At 42.8% G+C, this 22,514-nt stretch overlaps 5 protein-coding genes across 6 annotated transcripts; 2 read left to right on the top strand and 3 right to left on the bottom strand.

Annotated features, from left to right (window-relative positions):
• Nucleotides 1–500: 500 nt before the first annotated feature.
• On the top strand, nt 501–3,872 carry LOC103977208 (DEAD-box ATP-dependent RNA helicase 21). Its single transcript, XM_065097909.1, has 2 exons — nt 501–2,925; nt 3,423–3,872. Exon 1 carries the CDS (start codon nt 566–568, stop codon nt 2,765–2,767), a length of 2,202 nt encoding a protein of 733 aa, XP_064953981.1. The 5' UTR covers nt 501–565; the 3' UTR covers nt 2,768–2,925; nt 3,423–3,872.
• A 727-nt stretch (nt 3,873–4,599) lies between these two features.
• LOC135606745 (uncharacterized) lies at nt 4,600–6,120 on the bottom strand. 2 transcript variants are annotated; one of them, XM_065097911.1, is made up of 3 exons: nt 5,262–6,120; nt 5,057–5,121; nt 4,600–4,843 (listed from the first exon to the last, which is right to left on the bottom strand). In XM_065097911.1, exons 1-2 carry the CDS (start codon nt 5,973–5,975, stop codon nt 5,059–5,061), a joined length of 777 nt encoding a protein of 258 aa, XP_064953983.1. In that variant the 5' UTR covers nt 5,976–6,120; the 3' UTR covers nt 4,600–4,843; nt 5,057–5,058. The 2 variants fall into 2 exon arrangements, with proteins under 2 accessions (XP_064953983.1, XP_064953982.1); XM_065097910.1 differs by lacking the exon at nt 4,600–4,843 and having other exon boundaries at nt 4,883–5,121.
• Nucleotides 6,121–9,373: 3,253 nt separating this feature from the next.
• LOC103977210 (uncharacterized) lies at nt 9,374–10,606 on the top strand. Its single transcript, XM_018823328.2, has 3 exons — nt 9,374–10,123; nt 10,264–10,327; nt 10,448–10,606. The coding sequence occupies exons 1-2, from the start codon at nt 9,434–9,436 to the stop codon at nt 10,324–10,326; spliced, it is 753 nt and encodes a 250-aa protein (XP_018678873.2). The 5' UTR covers nt 9,374–9,433; the 3' UTR covers nt 10,327; nt 10,448–10,606.
• A 4,246-nt stretch (nt 10,607–14,852) lies between these two features.
• On the bottom strand, nt 14,853–15,554 carry LOC103977392 (uncharacterized). The gene has a single exon (XM_009392886.3). The coding sequence runs from the start codon at nt 15,552–15,554 to the stop codon at nt 14,853–14,855; it is 702 nt and encodes a 233-aa protein (XP_009391161.2).
• A 4,245-nt stretch (nt 15,555–19,799) lies between these two features.
• On the bottom strand, nt 19,800–21,250 carry LOC135606384 (myb-related protein 305-like). Its single transcript, XM_065097406.1, has 3 exons — nt 20,907–21,250; nt 20,680–20,809; nt 19,800–20,561 (listed from the first exon to the last, which is right to left on the bottom strand). Exons 1-3 carry the CDS (start codon nt 21,025–21,027, stop codon nt 19,973–19,975), a joined length of 840 nt encoding a protein of 279 aa, XP_064953478.1. The 5' UTR covers nt 21,028–21,250; the 3' UTR covers nt 19,800–19,972.
• Nucleotides 21,251–22,514: the final 1,264 nt, after the last annotated feature.

Raw genomic sequence — 22,514 nt, 5'->3', positions numbered from 1 at the left:
TTACTCATATTTTAGAATATTTTTTTGAATTAATCCCACTATAGAAAGCTAATGAGAACTTGAGGATCGAGAATCTCACTTGACCTTAGTTTTTGTATAGATGGAATGCTAAGCAAGAATTGAGTTATATCGAACGAGCATTCGAGCTTCCTTTTTTACCACATCAAACTTCTTCTTATACACATAAGCTTAAATCGGGTCCAACATAGCCCTCTAAATCAATTTCATGTCTTAAGACGAGATGTCATGAGACAAAATTTTTACACTATAAACTAGTTAGCACCACTATTAATCTCCAATATGGCAATGCATCCATCTCTCATCCAAATTCATACGCAATTCTTTAAGGCTTTCGTTATGTTTGATTCCAACTCCAATATTTTTACTATATATTTTTTATTTTTGATTTTTGATTTTTGATTTTTGATAGGCTAACCGACTCAAATGTTTAATTCGACGGTGGATGTCACGTGAGGCTATAAAACGTGTTCTCCTATGCGTGTCTGCCCGTAACCTAAAATCTCTCTCCCCTATCTCCTTCTCCTCGCCTGAATCGACCACCGCCATGAAGCGCTCCGCCGACGACCGCGACCGGAAGCTGCCATCGGCCACCGACATCAAGCCCGTCTTCATCACCAAAGCCGAGCGCCAACGTCTTGCCCTCCAGCGACGCGAGGAAGCCGTCGCTGAGCAGCGTCGCGCCGCCCTCGACCTCCTGCAGCAGAACCACCACCACCCCCCCAAGCCCCCGTCTTCTGAAGACCCCCAGACGCCCTCTGACAACAACGACCGCCGCGATCGCGATCGCGACCGCGACCGCGACCGGGATCGGGATCGAGGCCGCGATAGGGATCGGGACCGTGACCGGGATCGGGAGCGGGAGCGGGAGCGGGAGCGGGAGCGGGAACGGGAACGGGAGCGTGAGCGGGACCGGGACCGCGATCGACGCGCCCGCGACCGGGAGCGGGAGCGCGAGGACGAGGCCCGTTCGCGCGAGCGTGCGCGGGCGGAGAAGCAGGCGGAGCGCGAGCGATCCAAGGAGCTCGATGCAATCAAGGAGCAGTACTTGGGGTCTAAGAAGCCCAAGAAGCGGGTGATCAAGCCGAGCGAGAAGTTCCGCTTCTCTTTCGACTGGGAGAACACCGAGGATACCTCCCGCGACATGAACGCCCTCTATCAGAACCCCCATGAGGCGCGGCTTCTCTTCGGCCGTGGCTTCGTCGCTGGCGTCGACCGCCGCGAGCAGAAGAAGCAGGCCGCACGCCACGAGAAGGAAACGCGTGAGGAGATTCGGCGTAAGGAGGGCCTCGAGGAGCGCCCCGAGGAGGCCGCCGCCCTGCGGAAGAAGGAGGCCGCCGCTGACCTCTATGATTCCTTTGATATGCGCGTGGATCGCCACTGGTCCGAGAAGAAGCTCGAGGAAATGACCGAGCGAGACTGGCGCATCTTCCGTGAGGATTACAACATCTCCTTCAAGGGGTCGCGGATCCCACGCCCTATGCGAAGCTGGGCTGAGAGCAAGCTCAGGACCGAGCTCCTCAAAGCTATCGAAAAGGCCGGTTACAAGACCCCCTCCCCTATCCAGATGGCTGCCATACCTCTTGGCCTGCAGCAGCGCGATGTGATTGGCATTGCAGAGACCGGATCCGGCAAGACTGCAGCCTTTGTCCTTCCCATGCTTACATACATAACCAGGCTGCCACCCATGAGTGAGGAGAATGAAGCAGAGGGGCCGTACGCTGTTGTCATGGCCCCTACACGTGAGCTCGCCCAGCAGATTGAGGACGAAACTGTTAAATTTGCCCACTATCTGGGAATCAAAGTGGTCTCCATTGTTGGTGGGCAGTCAATCGAGGAGCAGGGATTCAAATTGAGGCAGGGATGTGAGGTGGTGATTGCAACACCTGGTCGTCTTCTTGATTGCTTGGAAAGGCGATATGCTGTGCTAAATCAGTGCAATTATGTTGTCCTCGATGAGGCTGATCGGATGATTGACATGGGCTTTGAGCCGCAAGTTGTTGGTGTTTTGGATGCTATGCCTTCTAGCAATTTAAAGCCTGAGAATGAGGATGAGGAGCTCGATGAGAAGAGGATATATCGTACCACATACATGTTCAGTGCGACCATGCCTCCAGCTGTGGAGCGGCTTGCAAGGAAATACTTAAGGAACCCTGTTGTCGTGACAATTGGTACGGCTGGTAAAACCACTGATCTTATCACCCAGCGAGTCATCATGATGAAGGAATCTGAAAAGCTCCCGACGCTTCAGAAGCTGCTAGATGACCTTGGAGACAAGACAGCTATTGTTTTCTGCAATACAAAGAAGTCTGCAGACGCACGGGCTAAGGATCTGGACAGATTCGGCTACAGGGTGACAACACTTCATGGAGGGAAATCACAGGAGCAGAGGGAGATCAGCCTTGAGGGATTCAGGAACAAGAGGTTTAATGTTCTTGTAGCGACAGATGTGGCAGGACGTGGCATTGACATTCCTGATGTTGCTCATGTGATCAACTATGAGATGCCAAATCAAATTGACATGTATACACATCGTATTGGCCGTACAGGACGTGCTGGGAAGACAGGAACTGCAACTACATTTTTGACTCTGCATGACAGTGATGTATTCTATGATCTGAAGCAGATGCTGATACAAAGCAATAGCCCGGTGCCGCCAGAGCTGGCTAGACATGAAGCTTCAAAGTTTAAGCCAGGGACAATTCCTGATAGGCCTCCTAGACGGAACGAGACACTTTTTGCTCATTGAGGAAGCTGTTTTATGCACATTATTGATGCACGAAGATCTGATTGTGGCTGCAAAATTTAAGCTAATGGGTGCTGATGAGTTTGATTATCTTCATGTTAGGGACTCCATTCATTAGTTATCCTTTAATTGGTAGAAAGCATCTAGGATTGTGTTCTAAGGTACTTCTGTTCCTCTCCGTCCGACTCCGTCTTGAAAGTTAGTAGGACTTACTAGACTTTAATCATGGTGTGATATCTGAATTAGAAGTACTTGTGTTGTTAAAATGCTTCCAAATCGATCTGTATATGCCACTAAGTCTTTTTCATATTTTGTTCTTCTGTCACTTGGGTCTTCACTCCAAATATATGCTTATAGGTGACTAATTGGATGGATTAATTAAAATTCTACATGCTTATCTAGAACTCAATGTTTTGTAGATGTGAAGATTATAGGATTTCATGTTGTGGATTTACCAATTTTATTGTATAACGTCTTTACTGCCTCTGATTGATTGCACTATGGAAGGACATAATGACATCGACTTTCTGCTCGATATCTCTCCTTTATGCTTTATGATTCATACATAAATGTGAAATATGTCATAGTAACTTGTAGGAATTTGGTACTCCTAAAGTCTGAAGTGGTCTCTTAAGTATGTTCTTCTGCTATTGCTTAGGTCATACGGAATATCTTTGCTTTCCTGACGCACACCTTCCCAGGCAAAAAATATGGAGTGTTGCAAAAGTATCTACTGGAGTACTCATGACCGCTTGGTGAGTGGATTTATAAACACCAGAAAGGAAATATAATTTCTTTATGATGATGTTGATCTGTATATGTTGGGTGTGAAAAATTATCAACTTGTGGCGGCTCTCTCTAGATTTTTAGGAGTTATTTAGCTATCTATCTCCATAGTTTTCCATCCGACCTGTTGTTTGCTGGGGGCTGAGGTATTATTTATAAACTGTAAGTATATGTTGTTGAAGTGTTTCAATTAGATGTTGTTTGTTAGCACTGATTTCTGAACTCTTGCAATCTACTTAAGAGTTGGAAATCTCTAATTATAAAGGTTGTAGACTTGTAATATGGTTAAGGAATATAATATATGTACTTAGATTTGGAAGCATGCTGAATGATCTTTTCTGCTTCTATGTTCAACATATTTTCTCACCCGCGTTCTATCTGATAGGTCTTATATTTTGATGGATAAAGTGAACAATTTTATGCTGAATATGTTGGTTTTATATATCTTTGTTTGTCAAACGAGAAGAGAAACCATTATTACTGCTGCAAATACTTCAATTTGTTGATGCATGATTGTAGCTGACCCCTTTTCTCTTTTTTGGGGTTAATTTCTTCTTTTTTTGGTTTGAATTGCAGTGATATGAAATTGAGTTGCGATGAACGGAGACATACATGCTCGTGTCTTGCTTGTAGCTCGTGTCTTGCTTGTAGCCCTCGTGTGAGGAAGGAGAAGACACGATGATCGTCCTTGTTTAGATGTGAGGAAACAATCATCCTTGTTTAGATGTGAGGAAACTTACGCCTAATCCTTGCATGTCTCATGTGCGTGTGAGGAAGGAGAAAACACAATGATCGTCCTCGCTTAGACGTGAGGAAACCTATCCTATCGTAATTAATCCTAACATAGTTCATTTAGAAAAATCTCATGACAAAACATTTGACAATTTGGCCACCGCACCGTTTAGGTCATGTAGAACAGTCGTCGTGATGCAATACTATTAATCATCAGCAAAGTCGATTGACTTGACTTTGATTGCGATCAAGTGCACTTATTAATTATGATCCGCCTACTGGTACTTACTTCATGCGTAAAGTTATGGTGGTGCTATCCCTTTGTCTTTTGCGTGGAATGCCACAATCCATGAGCAGACTGAAACGGAGCTCGATTCAACATTCTGATGCTGGAGCTTCTGCAGAAAACAGGTCGTCGTTCAAAAGGCACGAGCCTTATGTCGCTCTAGCTAAAGAACACGCATTGAAGCCGATGTGATGTCACAGGGACGACGACCACGACAACGGCGGCGCCTCCTTCCGATCCTCATATGGCGTGAGGAAACTCTCAAAAGCTCCAAACTTTGCAATGAAGGGGAAGCACACATTTAATGAACACACTGACTGGTAACCTTAGTCCATTACAAATGATCGGAGACAGACAGACAGGAACAATTGCACACAACGAGGATTCATATGAGGTTGAAGGAATTAATGGATTTTGCTTACTCCATGCAGCTGGAAAGGGATGCTTGGCGGAGAAAAATGCAATCATGTCACCCAAGGAAAGCTTACCTCTAATCAGGAACCCTGTAGGAGTCGACGGTGATCTCCGACAGCCATAACCCCGGGAACGACGACTGAGAGAAGAGGGAAACCAACATCAAAAATCCTTCTTTGATGGGCAAAATATGGGTTTTTGGATCAAAAGGGCACCCGACAGAGCCAAAAATGAGGAGAAAAGATAAAAAGTGAAGTGAAGGTGGGGGAAGAAACTTACGTCGAGTTGCTTTTGGACGACCCTCGCCCGCTTTCTTGGCCGGCGGCGGGCCCTGCACCCCGTGACCGCGTAGATGTCCTCCTCGATCTCCTCTCTCGTCAGCGAGATCGAGAACCTGGGCCACTCCCGCCGCTCCGGGGCCTCTGACCTGAGCCGCACCGTCCTCTTCTCCGCCGCGCCTGGCGGCGGCGCGCTCAGGTGCCGCTCGATCCCCATCGGAACCCTTGCGGCCCTCCGCCTCGTCCTCAGGTTCCAAGGACGCACCGCCGGCGCCTTCGACGAGTTGGCGTCGGAATCGATGCTCACCTCTGACGCCGGGGCCGGTGGCTGCTCTGCATCGCCTCCCCTACCCTTGGTCGGAAGCGGGACCACCAGCCTCATCCGGTCCGCCGCCTCCCGAAGATGAACCAGCAGCTTCTCCCTGACCTCCTCGATCCCGGGGTCTCCGCCGCAGTCACTCTCCTGGGCGCGGGTCGGCGACTCCGACGCCTCCGATCTCCGTCCGGTGCCGGCGACGATCTCCCTCTTGCCGTTCACGCTCATGCAACGGAGCACCCGGTGGCTGCCCCATGTCTTCAAGATCGGGAAGGAAAGGTTGTGAAGGAGGCTATCCTGCGTCTCTCCTCGAGCGGGCGTAGCTTCCGTTGTGGCCGCGGCCGCCGAACCCGCTACGGGATCCGGCCGCCTGGATGGCGTCTCCGCCGAGATGACCATGAGCCCGTCACCACGTACGACCCAGCCGGCGGTGGGCACGAGGATAAGCAGTCAGCGGCGGAGGCCAAGGCCGACGGCTAGGGAAGGGTCGCTTGACGTTGGTTCGGCGAGACGGTGAGAAGAGAGAAAGGGTGAATGGAGTCTCCTCGAGGCGAGGGGGTTAAAGAAAGAGAACAAAAATATTACCCAATAAATTATAGAAAAGCCACATATCGGACTTTATTATTCGGTCAATTTCTGAAAAGACCCTCAAAGTTTGATAATTTTTCATAAAAAAATGTTTGAACTTTGATAAATTTTCAGATAACTCCCTGGCTATGTAAAATGATTAATTTATCCCTGTAATCTTTTCAGAACCCCCGTATCGTCTCTTCCCTTTGTTGTCTTTGCCATCATCTCTATGCCCTTGTTGGACCTTAGGGGCATCGTGTGCATGAAAAGGGTGATCGATAAGGTCAGATTGCACGCGATCGAATAGGCGACCAAGGGATGGGGGGGGGGATGGTTGGCGGAGCCAACCTATGCATAAAGGCACAAGTAATTAGAGGAGGAGAGGGGGTAGTCAACCAGGCTTGCCTATGTGTGCACGTAGGGTGACGATTGACAGAGCCAACCTTCACATGGAGTCATAGGTAGCTATGGGAGGAGAGAGGATGGTTAATGAGGCCCACCCATACATGGAGACTCAAGCGGCTAAAGGAGAGGAGGGGGATAGCTAGAGGACCTAGCCCCCATACGCACTAAGGGGGGTGACCGACAGGGCCAACCTTGCTCATTAAAGCATAGACAATCAAAGGAGGACGATAGTGGGGCAGAGGGAGATGATCGACGGGCAATGTTATGATGGCCATTTAAAAAAAAAAGATTGCTATCTATCAATTTTTCAAAGTTGAGGCATTCACAAACTTATAATTTTTTTAAAAAATTTTATTATTTATTATATATCTAAATTTATAATGCTCATCATCATTGGAGGAAAGAGATGGGTATAGAGTGCGAGGCCACCACGCACAAGGCATTTCGAGATGGTTTTGTGTGTGGGTTATTGATTGGGTTCGGATCTCGTCGCGCGTGCGAGGGGAGAGTAAGCATAAAGAGAGAAGGGTGCGGTGAAAATGCGTGCAACCAACGAAGGCATGTGGGGGTAACTATTGGCACGACAATGTTTGAGGTCTATTTTTTGTTGGGGTAACTATTGGGTTCTACGCACTTGTGAAATCGTTACTCCACTAAAGGTAGGTTTTTTGTGTTTTCCAAAATGTGATGGTTGCACAAATCATAAAAGATTTATGGGCACATGTAGAATACTCATGTCCTCATGCATAATATTTGTTATGATGTATTTTGATTGTTCGATATGTGGGTTAGATTTGGGTTCTCCTTCTGAGTTTATCTTACGCTGAAGTGCTAAGTTACCAAGCGATTTTTGCCGACATCTTATAAATATTAGGTTGGGGGTGTGTCCGATAAGCTAAAGAGGGTTCGATAAATATCAAAATTAACGAGTATATTTATTCAAAAAAATCTTTTAAAGACCACACCTAGAAGTCTTTCTTAATAGTATGACAGGCGTTTGTTAGGTTGAGGTTGTGACGGATATCGAAAATTTTTACACATCATTTGACAATCAATTGATCACGAGATTGTATGTCAAATATTATGGTTACGAAGTAATAATTTTATCGAGTCAGCAGCCATGTCAGTATTGTATGGCTAATCTCATGGGGTCGACTCGACATCTTTGTTTGCATCACATCATTAACCTTGTGTGATCATATCCCATCTAAAGTGTTAAATCGAGTAAAAATGACATATCAATCGTTGTACTTGTAATAGTTCCAAGATAGTGAAATTTCTTGTCTATACAAAAGGCGTAAGATACGAGAGAGGCTCGATGAAATAGGCATATTTATGAAAATTTAGACTATCCACATATGAACAGAAAGATCAAACAAAACATTACTGTTCTTCGAGATCAACCTTTAGATATTTTGTGTAACTTAAGTGATATATATATAATTGTATGAATTCGATTTTCAATTGAGGTAAAAGGAACATATTTTTTTTTTTTGAGTAAAAAATAGGATCACGTTGCTATCATCCTCAGAATACCGATGGCTTTTTCTTATGAATGACAACACTCCTTTCTCAGATTATCCAATGATAGTTTGATGTAGTGGATGTTAAATTATAGGACGTATGATTGGACCATCAGCCACTGCGGTGGATGCGAGAGATAATGACAGGGATAATTTATAGGAATTAAATTCTGTAAAGAGAAGATAAGTATGATAAATTATTGGGGGAATATTTGACACTTATCATATGATCACACATATGATAAATTATTAGCGTAATCCATCTTAATTTAACACATCAGTCAGCATTTCATCCTTCAAATAGGAAAAATCATATTAATTCTAACTTGATGTTGCCAGACATGTTGAGTTGGTCGATATCGGTGGTTCGATCTTTACCTAAGAAATTAATTTGAGTATCGAAAAAATCTCAAGTCAAAAAAATTCACTCAATATCAATCCAACTACAAAGCACACACCCAACCCTTCAAGGATTGATTGTATTTGAACAAGTGAAAAGCTCTTTTCTTTTCTTTTAATGTTTTCTGTGATTTAAATTTATTATATATATAATTCGTACGTATAACGGCTTCATTCAACCAAAGTCATCTGTACATGTATTATTTATGGCTACGATCTCAATGTTGACACGTTACTACTGCGCTGTCTGTCTGTCTTCCCAGTTTATTTACTTGTGTTCGTGCATTAAATAAGGATTATTAATATAAACGGACTTTTCATACTTGCATTTTGTTTGACTGCGTTGGCTTCTTCTTCTTCTTCTTCTTCTTCTTCTTCTTCTTCTTCTTCTTCTTCTTCTTGCGTCGGAGTCCACAACGGCAACATAAGCAAGCCCTCTGTAGCTTTGCCTTTTGTTAGTTCTCGTCTCTCCTCTTCTTGTGCTTGTTACGTAGCCACGATGATTTCTTACCCGTCTCCTATACCTGCATTGTGATGAGCGGCAGCGGCAGGTCACGTGGTGCTTACGTCCTCCACTCACAAATCAGATACGGAATCCGGGTGAGCGATTAAAAGTACGAGAGTTTATTTTGTTGATGAATACAAGAACCGTTAATTCAATTTTTTTTTCCAATTTTCCTATATATATATATATTATTATTATTATTATTATTATTTTCGCTGCGCGGTAGAAGTATGGAATCATGGGATGCCCTGACCGAAACGACGGGAGAAACGGGCAGGCGAATCGTGTGGACACGATTGAATCAGATGACATCAAGATGAAATCACGGTCGTCGGTTTTTAAAATTATTTTGAATTAATCGGTGATTTTAATTTCCTGTATAAACGACGCCGCGAGACTCGAATACTCCTCCCTTTCGGAGTCGCAGAGCCGCCCCCTTTGCAGCACCCAATTCCATGGTGATCGCGTCGGGAGAAGAGGAGGACCGCCTCGACGAAACGTTGGAGCCGCGGAAGGAGGAGCGCCGCTTCGGTTCTTCGCGTCCGCCAAAGCAGCCGCCCCCGCCGCGACTCTCCCGGTCGAGACTGCATAACTTCACCTTCCCCACCGGCAGCTGGGGTTCCCATCGCATCCTCCGCTGCTGTAACCTCCCGCCCGGCGACGCATCCGGATCGGTGAATCCCGCGGCGGTAAGCCGGCCGCCATCCCCTTCGGAGATATTCACCTCCCCGCCGAAGCGGTCCACTGGTTTCAAGGGCTCCAAGGACGGAAAGGGGGGAGGATGGGAGGAATCGGAGGCGGAGAGATCTATTTCTGCGGCTGTGGCGGCGGCGGAGGCGGCGGGAGCCGCGAGGCCTTGGAATCTGAGGACCCGGAGGGCGGCCTGTAATGCGCCGTCCGAGAACGGGCAGTACCAGCACCCTCTCTCGGCTTTCCGGTCTCCGTCGCCTTTGGCCGCCGAGAAAAACTGCCCGGTGACGGAGATGATGAAGAGGAGATCAGATGGTTCGGAGAAGCGGGAACGCCGGAAATTCTCGATCTCGCTGTCGCGCGAGGAGATTGAACATGACTTTTGGGTTATGAAGGGGACGAAGCCCCCTCGGAGGCCAAAGAAGAGGCCTAGAATCGTCCAGCGACAGCTCGATGTAAGACATATGCAAAAAGATTATTTTTTTATGGTTTTGGTTCGATTTCCTGCTTTTGGCTATCGTTCAAACTCTTCTTTGATTTCTGTCGCTAATTTGTGCTTTCTTTATGCTGTTTCTTTTGGTAATTCTTTATGCAGTCGCTTTTCCCTGGTTTATGGTTATCGGAGGTGACTCCAGAAACGTACAAAGTTGATGATTAAGGTAGTTCTTTTTGGTATACTCATACGAAAAAGTACATTTTTACCTAATTTATTGAATTACTTTTCAAATTTGAACTCATTGAATTGTTCTTAGTCATGGTTATCGTTGTCGTTGCTGCAGAAGTTTAGGAGTTTGCAGAGGAAGGGAGCATTAATGGTGTTTAGATGCTGATTATTGCTGTAATCCTGTAACGTGGTTAGTTTAATTTCCTAGAATTTCCTATTCATCTGTAAAATGAAGTTTGAATATAAGTAATAAAAGTTTGTGTTATCTCTTCTTCGTGTGGTTGTTCAGTTTTTTTTTTTTTACTGTTTCATTCCCATTTAGATCTAAGAAGAGTTTCATTCCCATAAAGCCTTGATAGAGAAGTTGAGGTTTGTAGATATTGTCTATTGCATTTTCTTTGCTGATGAAGTTGTGTGTTTTTATTTCCAAAATGAAATCAAATTATAATGATTTTATTCTGGAAGGATTCTTTTTCCAGAGGTAAAATTGACCAAGTTGATTTGAAGATTTTGTGGAGTCTGGCAAGAGCTACGAAGAGAAGCTAAAGAGGTCGTGAAGCTAATTGCTTCTAATGTCGATGTCTCTTCTCATAAATTTGTAGTGTATAAACCAAAGAAATACATAATATATCTTCTCTGCCTTTAGATGTCATCGATCATTCTTTCATGTTCAAGAAAAACTTAAAGGTCAACTTTGAGATCTCTCAAACACCTGTGGGCCCATTGTGCTGTGTCAACCTAGAATGCTTAGAGCAGCTTCTCAAATATCTTGTGCTTCTATGCACATATAATTCTTTGAGGAAGCTCAGTCAAAAATTAGATGTGCATGATCATGACCTTTCGATCTTTGGGCTGGGGACTAAAGTATGATTCTGGGATTAACACTATAGGGCGCTTTAGAGTCTCATGGATTCTTTTTTTTCTGTTTTTCTGAAGAGCTGATTCTGCTCTGGATAAATGCAAAAGTAGATAAATGGGTAAAAGATTTGTGATCAACAGCATGGTTTCATCATGCAGGGGATGCTGATACCACCTTCAGATGCTACTCCTGGTATATGTTTTGTAATTTATTAGTGTGTAACCATGCAAAAGTGCTAATGACATGGAAGGATGTTTGAATATACAAATCTGGTTAGAAAGAATGCAACCGTGCAAAAGTTCTACTGATACATCTTATCTTTGTTATTTTTTCTTGCTTCAAATTTTTTATTTTTCCAAAAAGACATGCATCTTTGTTTAGCTAGCAGAGAAACTTGAATAAAAACTGAAACCGAGTATCCGTCGGTAATATGACCAAGAGAGCTGAAATACTTCAAACTACATGCATGTGCATATAGCATTGTTTCAGGTCACCTCATATTACTCTTGTAGTTTCAGTAAATATTGATGCTAGCTTAGTGTCTTTTCGACAATCACACTGCTTTATATAGGTCTTTATTTGCCACATTACTTGTTCCACATTACATTATTATATTAAGAATTTTCTATATGAATTGATGAGATGGAGTGCTGTTCGTGGTTTCTAGATAATGAATTGATCTCCGTCCTTTTGGAAATTTTCATGTAGCAAGCCTGGCTTCTCTTCCGGTCAATAGCAGGTGGCATTGTTGCTTTGAGGCTAGATACTGTGATGAAACTATGTGCTTTACAAGAAATCAGTAGACATAGGTTTTGTGATTAATTAGGCTACGGTGTACATTACAATATGATGCTAATTTGATCTGTTAGAGAATCCCCTACAAGTAACAAGGCAAGTTTCTATGTCAGATTTTAAAGCTCTGTTATTTTTTTTTTTGGAGTTCTGAGTAATTAGCATAATAAATTTAATTATATAACAGCACTCTAATTTGTAGTTTTTATCCTTCTCTTTGGTTATGTAACAGTTTTAAATGATTTAATGGGGCCTTTGAGTATTTTGGTGTTACTCTGAGGATGTTAATTAAGTGTGATGCCTTTAGACAAGTTATATTTTGCAGTTTCCTGTGCCTATCCGAACCATCTAATAGATTGACTACACAAGCTTGGTTTTATTTTACTGTCTAATGTCTACAGATCCTTTACGACTGCACTCGTGTAAAACTGTCACATGGTAGGAATGAAATAGCATGAGAAATCATGGTATTTGTTATCATTGACCATCATAAACAGCAACTGTTGTTCTTCTTATGTACAGAAATAAGGGGTAGTGATCACAACATAAATGTTGGGGTGTAATTGCTGTATCCTCTGAAGGAATGGCGGGTTAAAGCGAATCCTTCACTCACCCTTAGCATTATTAAAATAGTGAAGAGAGAAGAGAATTTACATGCAGAGCAAGAAAGAGAGCCACAACAAACCAAATCAAGGAAAGAAACTACAGAAAGCATCAGTTGGAGAGGAAGAGAAATGAAGAGAGGCCTTCCCAGGCCATATTTAATGTGTCCTTTGAGATTAGGCTATGTTAAACACCATCGAGTTCTTGTGATTTGTATGTTGGTAATTGGTTTGTTTAAAAGCATATGATTAGCGGTTTATGATTATAGATAAATTTGGTTTTTTTCCTAAAAAATTAAGTTGTTCATATTATTGTTTATCCAATTCAAATTTTTATCTATTTATTTTGAGTCTCTATTTATTTTGTCTGGATTTTATCGGTATTTGTTTAATATCATTTCCTTAATTAATTAATTTGACCTGTACGTGAGAAGTGATTATTAAGTCCTTTTTCTAAATTTAAGAATGTGTGGTTTGTTTGTTACCCAATTGAATTATCTATTGAAGGAGAGAGATAAGAGTACCATTTTGATGACTATGTGCTAATATTTAATTGCATTGATGACTACCATCCAACACTATATGACACTTGTTGGGCAGAGATATACGGTAGATGAGTGATTTCATTTTTGAATTTCTCATTTCACCCCCAACAACATGTCCATCAAGGAAAATTCAAAATTTTCCATTACTCTTTCTATTTTAGTATTTCCTTTTTTTTTTACTATTTCATTCTTTCTTTTTTTACCTTTCAATTTTAACTCTTTTTTGTTTGGTCTAGTTTTTTTTTTAATGAGAATATGGTGATTCTCAAATCGACATGGAAAAATTGATTTGACCTAACTTATTTTTCAATTTAGAAGAAAGAATATGTTTATATTGAGAGGATATTATGTGATAATCATGGTTAGATCGGAGTGAATATCTCTTGTTTGTAAAAGCGCTCGTATTTTATATTTTATTTTAGTTCAAATGTCAAAAAAATGCATCTACAAGAACCCCTTTAATTAAATATATTTTAATTTGTTACTGATGAAAATAAATAAAAAAAAACTTGTAAGAAGTTAAAGTGTTTACGTAAGTTTTAGTAAATTAAAAAGTACAGCTTTATATAATTTTATAAATGACATCGATTATAAAATATTAAACTGTTTGATAAGAGAATATCCCCTTTAAATGTCATGCGGACGTGGCATATCTAGTTAATGCTTCGTCATCTTCAATATCTAAGATGGTGTGCTAGTTGACATTTTATCATAGTTGGGTTGATCGAGCTTTATTTGTGAGTATGAGATAAAGGACTTTTTCATTCTAAAGCATAACGTACATATGAGATCTCGACAATTATTATCTATATAAAAAATTACTTAAGTGGTGTCTCGTATATCTTTTTTCTTCTGGGCGAACACATCAAAGGGCGTAAGAAAATAGGTGATGGACATATTGAGTACATTTTTTTTCTTCTTTTTTTTTGTCTTGGGCAAATTAGTTGTATGCAAAAGGATCCTTCGAGTGGGTTAGATGTTTTGAATATTTATTATCGTAGGTGAACACATCAAGAACAAGATTGGTATATTAGGTGTATCAAGCACCTTAAAAATTTTTAAAGTAAGCAAATATGTTCAAGAAGGACAAATCGAACATATTAGACGCTTCACATGTTCTTTTATCTTGATCACACATATTATATGTTGAAGGGACGCTTTGGGTATATTAAACACTTTAATGTTTATACATTAGTTGAACGTATCAAATGCAAGTAAAACGATTTGATCGAGATCATGCCATAGACATGCAAGTATACAATGGCCTCTCATTACATGCCATAGACATCATGATCGAGAGATCGACCAAAAGTAAGTAGATCCCTTTATATATATATATATATATATATATGATGGTTGCATGCAACCAAAATAACTTGTTTTCACTACTTAAACGCCGTTGACGGAGCATGAAATAGTACGTATACCCGCAATAATAGTGATTACCTCGTCACCTTTCCACCGATTGTAGCTGAGTTGCAGTCCAAAGAAAGCACATAATGCAGTAGTAGCCAAAGTCAATGGCAAACGTACCCCAAACCTCCGCAAAACCACATGGCGAACTTTACCCAACCAATGTAGAACTAAAAATAAGCAAACGAAGAGAGTGATGAGACCTACCAAAAAGGCAGAAGAAAAGGGACAGCTGATCCCCATGAAAAAGTAGCTCCTATCATTACTACAAGCAAACTCATAATTCCCAACCAGCCAGCCCACGCCACACTATGGATAACAAGTCACGGCTGAGCTCTTGGCCATGGCCTTCTCCCCACGCTTGCAGAGGAGGAAGCCGAAGATGCTCAGGCTGCTCGGCGTCGGCACGTTCAGGATCGGACTTATTCTCACCGCATTGCCTTGCGATCCCCGCGAATTCCCCGAACAATAGTAGTACGTCCTCGTCCTCGACTCAGTCCATGGGCTGACGCCGGCGGTCGTGTTGATGATGGGCATGTTGCAGTACCGCTCGGCGCTTGACCCGGAGGACTTGCTCCGCAGCAGTGGAAGCGGGCAAAGGTTGCTCCTGCGGAACCGCCAGAAGGACCTGCCCCGGGATGGCCCTCTGATGCCGGCGTCGTCCTCGTCTGAGCTCGCCATGATCTCTCGAAGACTGCTGCGCTTCCTCCCCGCCTCCGACGCTGATGCTGACGAGGAGGAGGGAGGATTCCTGATGGGTACGGGGAGGAGTTTGCCGTCGGAGAAGAGGTCGTCGGCGAGGGAAGAATCGTGGGAGAGAATGGCGCCGGCGTCGAGGCCGAAGTCGAAGTCGAAGTCGGAGGATACGGGCATGACCAGGGGAAGGGAAGCGTCGACTCCGCGATCGCCGCCTTCGGTGGAGTCCGAGATGCCGGCCTGGGGGGGTTCGTAGGAGAAGGAGATTCTTGGGCTCACCCCCGCCCATGCCGAGCTCTCCAAGCCGTCATCCATCGCGCCACGCGACTCTACCCTGACGAAGAAGAAGCTAAAGAGAAGCGCATGGCATGAGGGGGTAAAGAGAGCCACATAAAGAGGGAATAATAACGGGAGGAAGTTAACGGAAAGGAGGTCCAAACGGGTCGACTCGTTCCGGTTCGAACCGGAATCAAATTAGAACTGAACCAGGTCGGTATTAAAACTGAACCTACCTGATAGATTGTTGGTTCCAAACCATATCGAATCAATCCGGTGCAGCTCGATTTCAAACACCGGCCTTTGGATGATTCGATTTTGAAATTGGTCTTGGACGAACTCGATTTCGACACAAACCGTTCGTGTGGAGATTCATCCTATGGGCTTCGAATCAATTGAGGCTCAAGGGATGATCGAACCAAGATAGAGAAACAAAAATAAGAGATCATCCGGGAAGACAACAAATACTTATTCGATGTATCGATCGAATGAATGATCGAGATATCTAGCACTAATAATATATGATAATTTTATCAATTTTAGATATTTTTTATGTCATTAAACTCATTATATGTATTGTAATACATCTAATTTTCAAAGTGACATTAAGAAATAAAATTATTATTTTTAAATTATTTTTAATAAAACTTAAAAGAAAAATAAGTCGTGGGAGTGAAAATCAAAATCACTAGAATCTAAAGTCGATGTTATTCGATTACGATTTCTAAAAATTAGGAAATAGAATCGTGAGTTCTGAATAAGAAGGTACAAAGGGGCAGATAAAACGAATAGATAGATACTCGTCTCCGACGATCGATGGAGATCATTTGGGCAGGCTTAGGAAACAAGTTTTATGTCGATACAACGATGAGCCATTGAGGAAGAAAATATTCGTATACATATATTTGTGTGTCAGCTATTATATATGTTATATGAATACAAATCTGATTCATTATGGGTTAAATAAATGCTCAATTGTAAGATGATTACAGTGAACTTGTGCCACATATTAATGTGATCAAATGAAGTCAAGTAACATGAAAATACACTCATATTCTTGCAATTTTCTTCCTAGAGTTAGCAGAAGATATCGATATGGATTAATAAGAAATGATGATGTTATGATTTTTTTCCTTGAGACACTATAACATCGGAGTGCAATTTTCTATGACACTAAAACAAGTACGAGAAGCATCACAGAATTTAAATATGTGGGATTGTGTAGCCAAGAAATTAGTACATCGATCCCCCCAACAACTCCCAAAGAAAGTCCTCTCTCTGTTGAATAATTCAAATCCATGTGAAATATTAATTAGGATATATATATTTTTTTTATAAATAATGTGATATCGATATGGATAATCATGTATTAATTGTTCGTTTGTCTTGAGTTTAGCAATATAGATAAGTCTGATGTAACGATGGTAATTAGATGTAACATTTATAATGTATTATCGGAGATTGACTCAAAATATCTTTCATAATGATTGAGAAATATTTTTTTTTCTTGATAGGGATATGATGGCATGTGAAAAAACCGTCGACACTTCATCATTATCATGTGACCGATACCTTTAACGCTGATGAACAATACATCATCGCCCCTCAAATAATAAAGTGATCGATTCGACGCCTTAATAGAGACTAATACATGGGATCTAACATAGTGAATTGTTACCTCATGTTCCCTAGATTTGACATTACATAATCGTATTTGTGACTAGAGAAAATGCACAACTACTTGGGACATTTAATCATGGCCTCAAGTGTGATGAGTCAAATCGTACTATAAAAAAGATTCCTTATGTGTATTCTTTAGGACTTCAAACTTTATCCAGACACCCACTTTCATATATTTAACTGAATTCTTTGAACGTAAACTAACTTAAGTATCAGAAAGTCTTTGTCGGAAATACATTCGTCGTAATACTAAATGGTTCGGACTAAAGCTCTCTTCGTCCTATATCATTTCGCTCTGAAACGAATACAAAGTAGGACCTCGATTAACTCTGAATCCACATCAATATCAAATAACCAGATATTGATGTAAGAAAGACGACTTCTCGGTGGTGGAGGAGGTTCCTCCGTGGGGTTCACTAATGGCGGGCCGGCTTCGTTTCATGTCCTCAGGCTCACTAATGGCGGAACTCAAATCTCTGGCCTGTCTCTGACACCGCAAACGATCAAGTGAGCTTTGAGTAAGGCCAGCCCATTATGGCTTGGGCCCAACCCAGCTTTGAAATATACCTGAGCACAGTGGTACTGATCTCCATCGCTCCATTCTGATAGAAACAGACGCTCTCTCTCTCTCTCTCTCTCTCTCTCTCATCTGCACACGACTTCTTCCATGCATTAATTTGGTGAAGGTAGATGATTCTGAGGGCTCTCATTGCTAATGCTACCTATATGATCGATTCGAATAGTAAGAATGATGCCAAATTCTCTAAAGGATGTGACCTTTCTCCTCGATTGTAAAGGAAAATTTTTAGTCTGAGGGACTTGGAAGTAGGAAAGAGCGTTAAACTGGAGAAGACGACATCCATGAGAGATTGATTATATTGAAAACGACTGAAGTCAAGTCCGCTTTTTCTTTGGGTTGCTCTCTCACAGTCTTATCTTGGCAGATCCATAAGAAGAGAAGAGATGAGATGGCACTTTAATCTAATCTCATCTCATGATTTCCTTATTAGTTTAGGATTCAACCTCGTGAGTTCTCAACGTGACTAAACTAAATAACACCGACAAAATAGTGCATCCTCCTAAAGTCTTATCACCGGTGCTGTTGTACAGTCGATTGGAATTGATGCTGCAGAAAAAGAATAATCATCAGAGTATACTTTTTCCCTTTATCCAGTTAGTATGACAAGAACACATGGATGGATAGCATACAAGTTGCACAGCAGACACTGTTCCAACATATGAATGGATGTAGAGAGAGAGAGAGAGAGAGAGAGAGGAGCAAAATATTTGCTGAATCGAACGGTTCACAGTTCCTCTTCCAGCCGCAGCCAGATACCCTACGCCTACAAAGATTGGCTCCACGTTGATGATCTTTACCGGTCAGAGGACAAAAGGTTGCAGGTCTTCCGGCTGTTAGGGGATCAGAGGCCTGCAACCGAAGGAAATCTCTGACGGCAGCAGGTGTTGCTCCATCGGTGGAGGTGTAATCCTGCTACAGTGGGGTTTATTCTGTGTTGGCAGTGAGTGGATACACATCCAGGAAGGATGTGGCCCGTCCCGGGAGATCAGTCCCTTCACGGGTCTATCTGACAGTGAAAGCTTGATGTGATCGGAGGCTGGCATATGCATGCACGCAGTACATGCTTGTGAAGCCTTCCTCTCCTGAAAATATGGCTTTGCGGGGAAGCACTCGAGAGCTGCCCTCCTCCCCTGCTGTAGTTTTCTCGCACCATCACATTTCTTGCTCGAGTGGCATAGCTTACAGTGCTTAGCAGCAAAAAGGATTTGTGCAATTATTGACGAGGCTGTCATGAAATAACAAAAATAAAATAATGTTTTGGTAGCGATATGCTGCTGCTATATACCGACTCCAAATTTTCTCTTATATATATATATATACTTTTTTTTAGTGGTATTCGCTTAGAAGCAACCTTCACTTGGAAACCGATGTTTCGGATCCTGAATTTTAGGTATCGAAACAAAACCACAAAGGGTCGGTCGGTTTTGAAATCGAATTCAAATCGTTAATTTTAGGTAATTGGCTCTTTATAAACACAAACGAAGTGGCCATCCTTTTCCCTTAGTTTATTTTTTCACCACCAAAGTGTGGCTTGTGTAATTGCTTTGGAGCACCGCATCTGTTGTTTGCCACCCACCCGTTTCTTCAGATGATCATATTCCCCATCTTTTATCGATTCTGATTTCTCTTATGCTATCTATTATATAATCATTGCTCGTCTTACTTTGTGATGTGGAACACATTCAGATTAAGATACTTGCAACTAAACATCTTACAGTCGAGGAGGAATTGGGTTGCATCGATGCCTTCCGACTAATTAAGTTTCATGCAAGCAAACAAACAAAGCTTTCTTTCTCGGAGAACATGTGGAATCAGCACAGAGATAATGGGCGTGATGTGTGCAGCATATGCTCCGAAGCGAAGAAGAGATGTGATCCATCACTTTGATGTAATGTTTGCCATCATCAAGTCCGGAATCATCCCTCTCGCGCCACTGCTCATCGGTCTCAACTTGTGTCATGCTTGGTGATGTCGAGGTGACTTGTGTGGGTGCAACATGCAAGTGGATGAACATTTACAGGGCATTAACCTCCAACAATAATTGAGTTGCATGCATCAAAACCCTAGTTAGAAATCACATCCATTGATCCCTTTCTGTTGCGGAAGAGCTGATCTTAAGCTTCCTAAAAGGACCGGACAGCTCCCCTTGGAGTCCGAGAAACAATGTTGCGGACTTCATCTGGCGAGCATATACACTTTACTGAGAGTTGTGGCCACCGAGAGGAACCTCAGGTGCTGCTCCACTCATGTAGCTTTTTAGCATGTCATATAACTCATCCATGCTCCACAAGCCATCGCCAATATTTCTGCTGCAATCGTCGTTGGATACGGTGCAATCGACGGCTGGATAAGTAGGCGCCGATGCCGGCGACATCGGCGATAGGTCCCAGCTGGTGTCTAGGTCGTAGGCGTCGCTCGTGGAGTAGCCAGTGGCGAAAGGGTTGAAGGTGACGGCATCGAGCTCGTCGGGTGGCCTCGATGGGATCTCGGACATGTGATCTGTGAGCTGAGGCAGCGCGGTGGAGCAGGACGATGAGGCGAGTGAGTCCCGGTAATGAGCTTGCTGGGTTCCGGTGTTGGTGCTGGCATCTTGAGATTGCGTGGTGTGAGAAGAGTCCATGTTGGCAAGCAACCTCGGCATCCAGTAGCAGCGCACGGCATCTCGGAACGTGGCGCTGTTTGCGTCCACCTTCAGCTGCCTCGCCTGCTTCTGCACTCGAGTCCTCCAGTAGTTCTTTATCTCGTTGTCTGTTCTCCCCGGTAGATGTTGCGCAATTCTAGACCACCTACATATGCATAAAACTAGCTGCATCAATCTCATCAGAAAACGAGGATGCATCGAGCAAAAGTCGACTTGCATCTGGAAACATCACGGTTGACTCGATCGTGAGAAGAATTAATGACCTGTTTCCCCACTTGGCATGGAGTTCAAGGATCAGCAGCTGTTCTTCAGGGGAGAGATTGCCTCGCTTTACATCAGGCTTCAAGTAATTCAACCACCTAAGCCGACAACTCTTGCCGGTTCTCTTCAAGCCTATGAATCAGCCGGCTATAGATTAGGAACGAATCACAGACGCCTGAAACATGAAGGGAATTAAGACTAGCAGCCTTTTCCTGCAGGCAAGCTGTACCTGAGCACCTAGCAAGGAGATTCCAACGACCTTCGCCGTGGCAAGCAATGTAGTGGATGAGGAGCTTGTCCTCCTCTAGAGTCCAAGGCCCTCTCCGTAGCTCCATGTCCTCGTCACACATTCTTGCCTCCTAAGAAAGCCTTCTTCTATAGGGAGCCTTGGGGAAGTTACACGGAGGGAGAGGGCTAAGTTTCCGTGTTATATAGAGCATGCCATGGAGAGCCAAAGCCTACCAATAATGGGATACATTTGAAACAGTAGTACCTTAAAGCTAAACCTCTTATTGGTGCCTCTTTGCTTTATGAATTGTGCCCAATCATACAGGAATATTTGGTGCTGAACTGCTCTTTACTCGGTCTTTGAGGTCTATAGTGGAGAAAGAAAAGGGAATCTATGAGCTCCATGGAGATGGAGTCATTCATTCAATCCTCTGCGGAGGATTTGATGGTGTTCGTGGATTCTTTCTGCGTGAAACGTGTTTGACTGAACAATAGATTCAGTGGTTCATATATAAATATACAGTGCTGAACTGGAACTGCTTAGAGAGAGAAGTAGGGGGAGCTTATTTGCCTAATTCTGCGGTAGTTAGGCTGCTGGAATCTCAAGAACTCCCCTCACATCCTGTTGAGCTTCATGTTTAGGGATGTCTCCCTCATGGAACAAAGAGAAAGAGAGAGAGAGAGAGAGATTGATTTCCACCATTTCAACAACAGGAAACAAAGGAGGGAGCCACTCCATAATGATGTCCTCCGCCCTTGGAACATCATATTTCACCCCTGACAAATTTTACTCGATCCATACTGCCAAGGATAGATAACAAGTAAGGAGAGAAGAACGTGGTTAATCGGATGCATGATGTGCAGATCTACAATGAAATACAACTCGCTGCTCCGGAGAACTAGTTGAGCAACCACAGTGTTTGGAACTCCGAGTTAAGAAAGGTGACCATCCTATAGGTGTTTTGTTCCATACCGTGGCATATGTTACATAGGTTATCCCTAGCTAACAATTTCTTTGTTTTGCAGGAGCCTATCATTCAGGATTCAGTCATTGTTCTCTACTCATCACAGGCTGGTGAATGATCTGCACTGGAGGCAATTTATGTCCTCTGCTCCAGAAACAACAGCTCTGACATATGTGTTTGTTTCCATGGACCTATTATATTGTCCTTATCTAAAAAATGTAATATATGCAGTCATGCGCATGTCACTACAGAACGATCGTAATCTACGAGGATATATATATATATATATATATATATATATATATATATATATATATATATATATATATATATATATATATATATACACATAGCTCCTATGTGTAGCGTTAGTCTAATATATTTCCCGTTTCCATACGCAAGCGAGGAATGTGATGTAGGCTTTCACTCTCTTATAGGCGTCACCTGCTACCCTACTGTCCATCTTAATTAAAAAAAAAAAAAAACTCAAGATAAGATCGATCAAAAATTGGAATTAATAGTCCGATAGTTCTGATTTGAAGTTGACAGTGATCCTTCACACCGTTGCAGGGCGAGCTAGTACGACAGTCCCGGGTGCGTAAAATCGTACACGTCGGCATTCGGTCATCGACGATCGCAACATA

The sequence above is a fragment of the Musa acuminata genome, chromosome BXJ2-3 (genome assembly GCF_036884655.1).
Source record: "Musa acuminata AAA Group cultivar baxijiao chromosome BXJ2-3, Cavendish_Baxijiao_AAA, whole genome shotgun sequence".
Lineage (NCBI taxonomy): Eukaryota > Viridiplantae > Streptophyta > Magnoliopsida > Zingiberales > Musaceae > Musa > Musa acuminata.
This window is presented reverse-complemented; position numbering and strand designations above follow the sequence as displayed.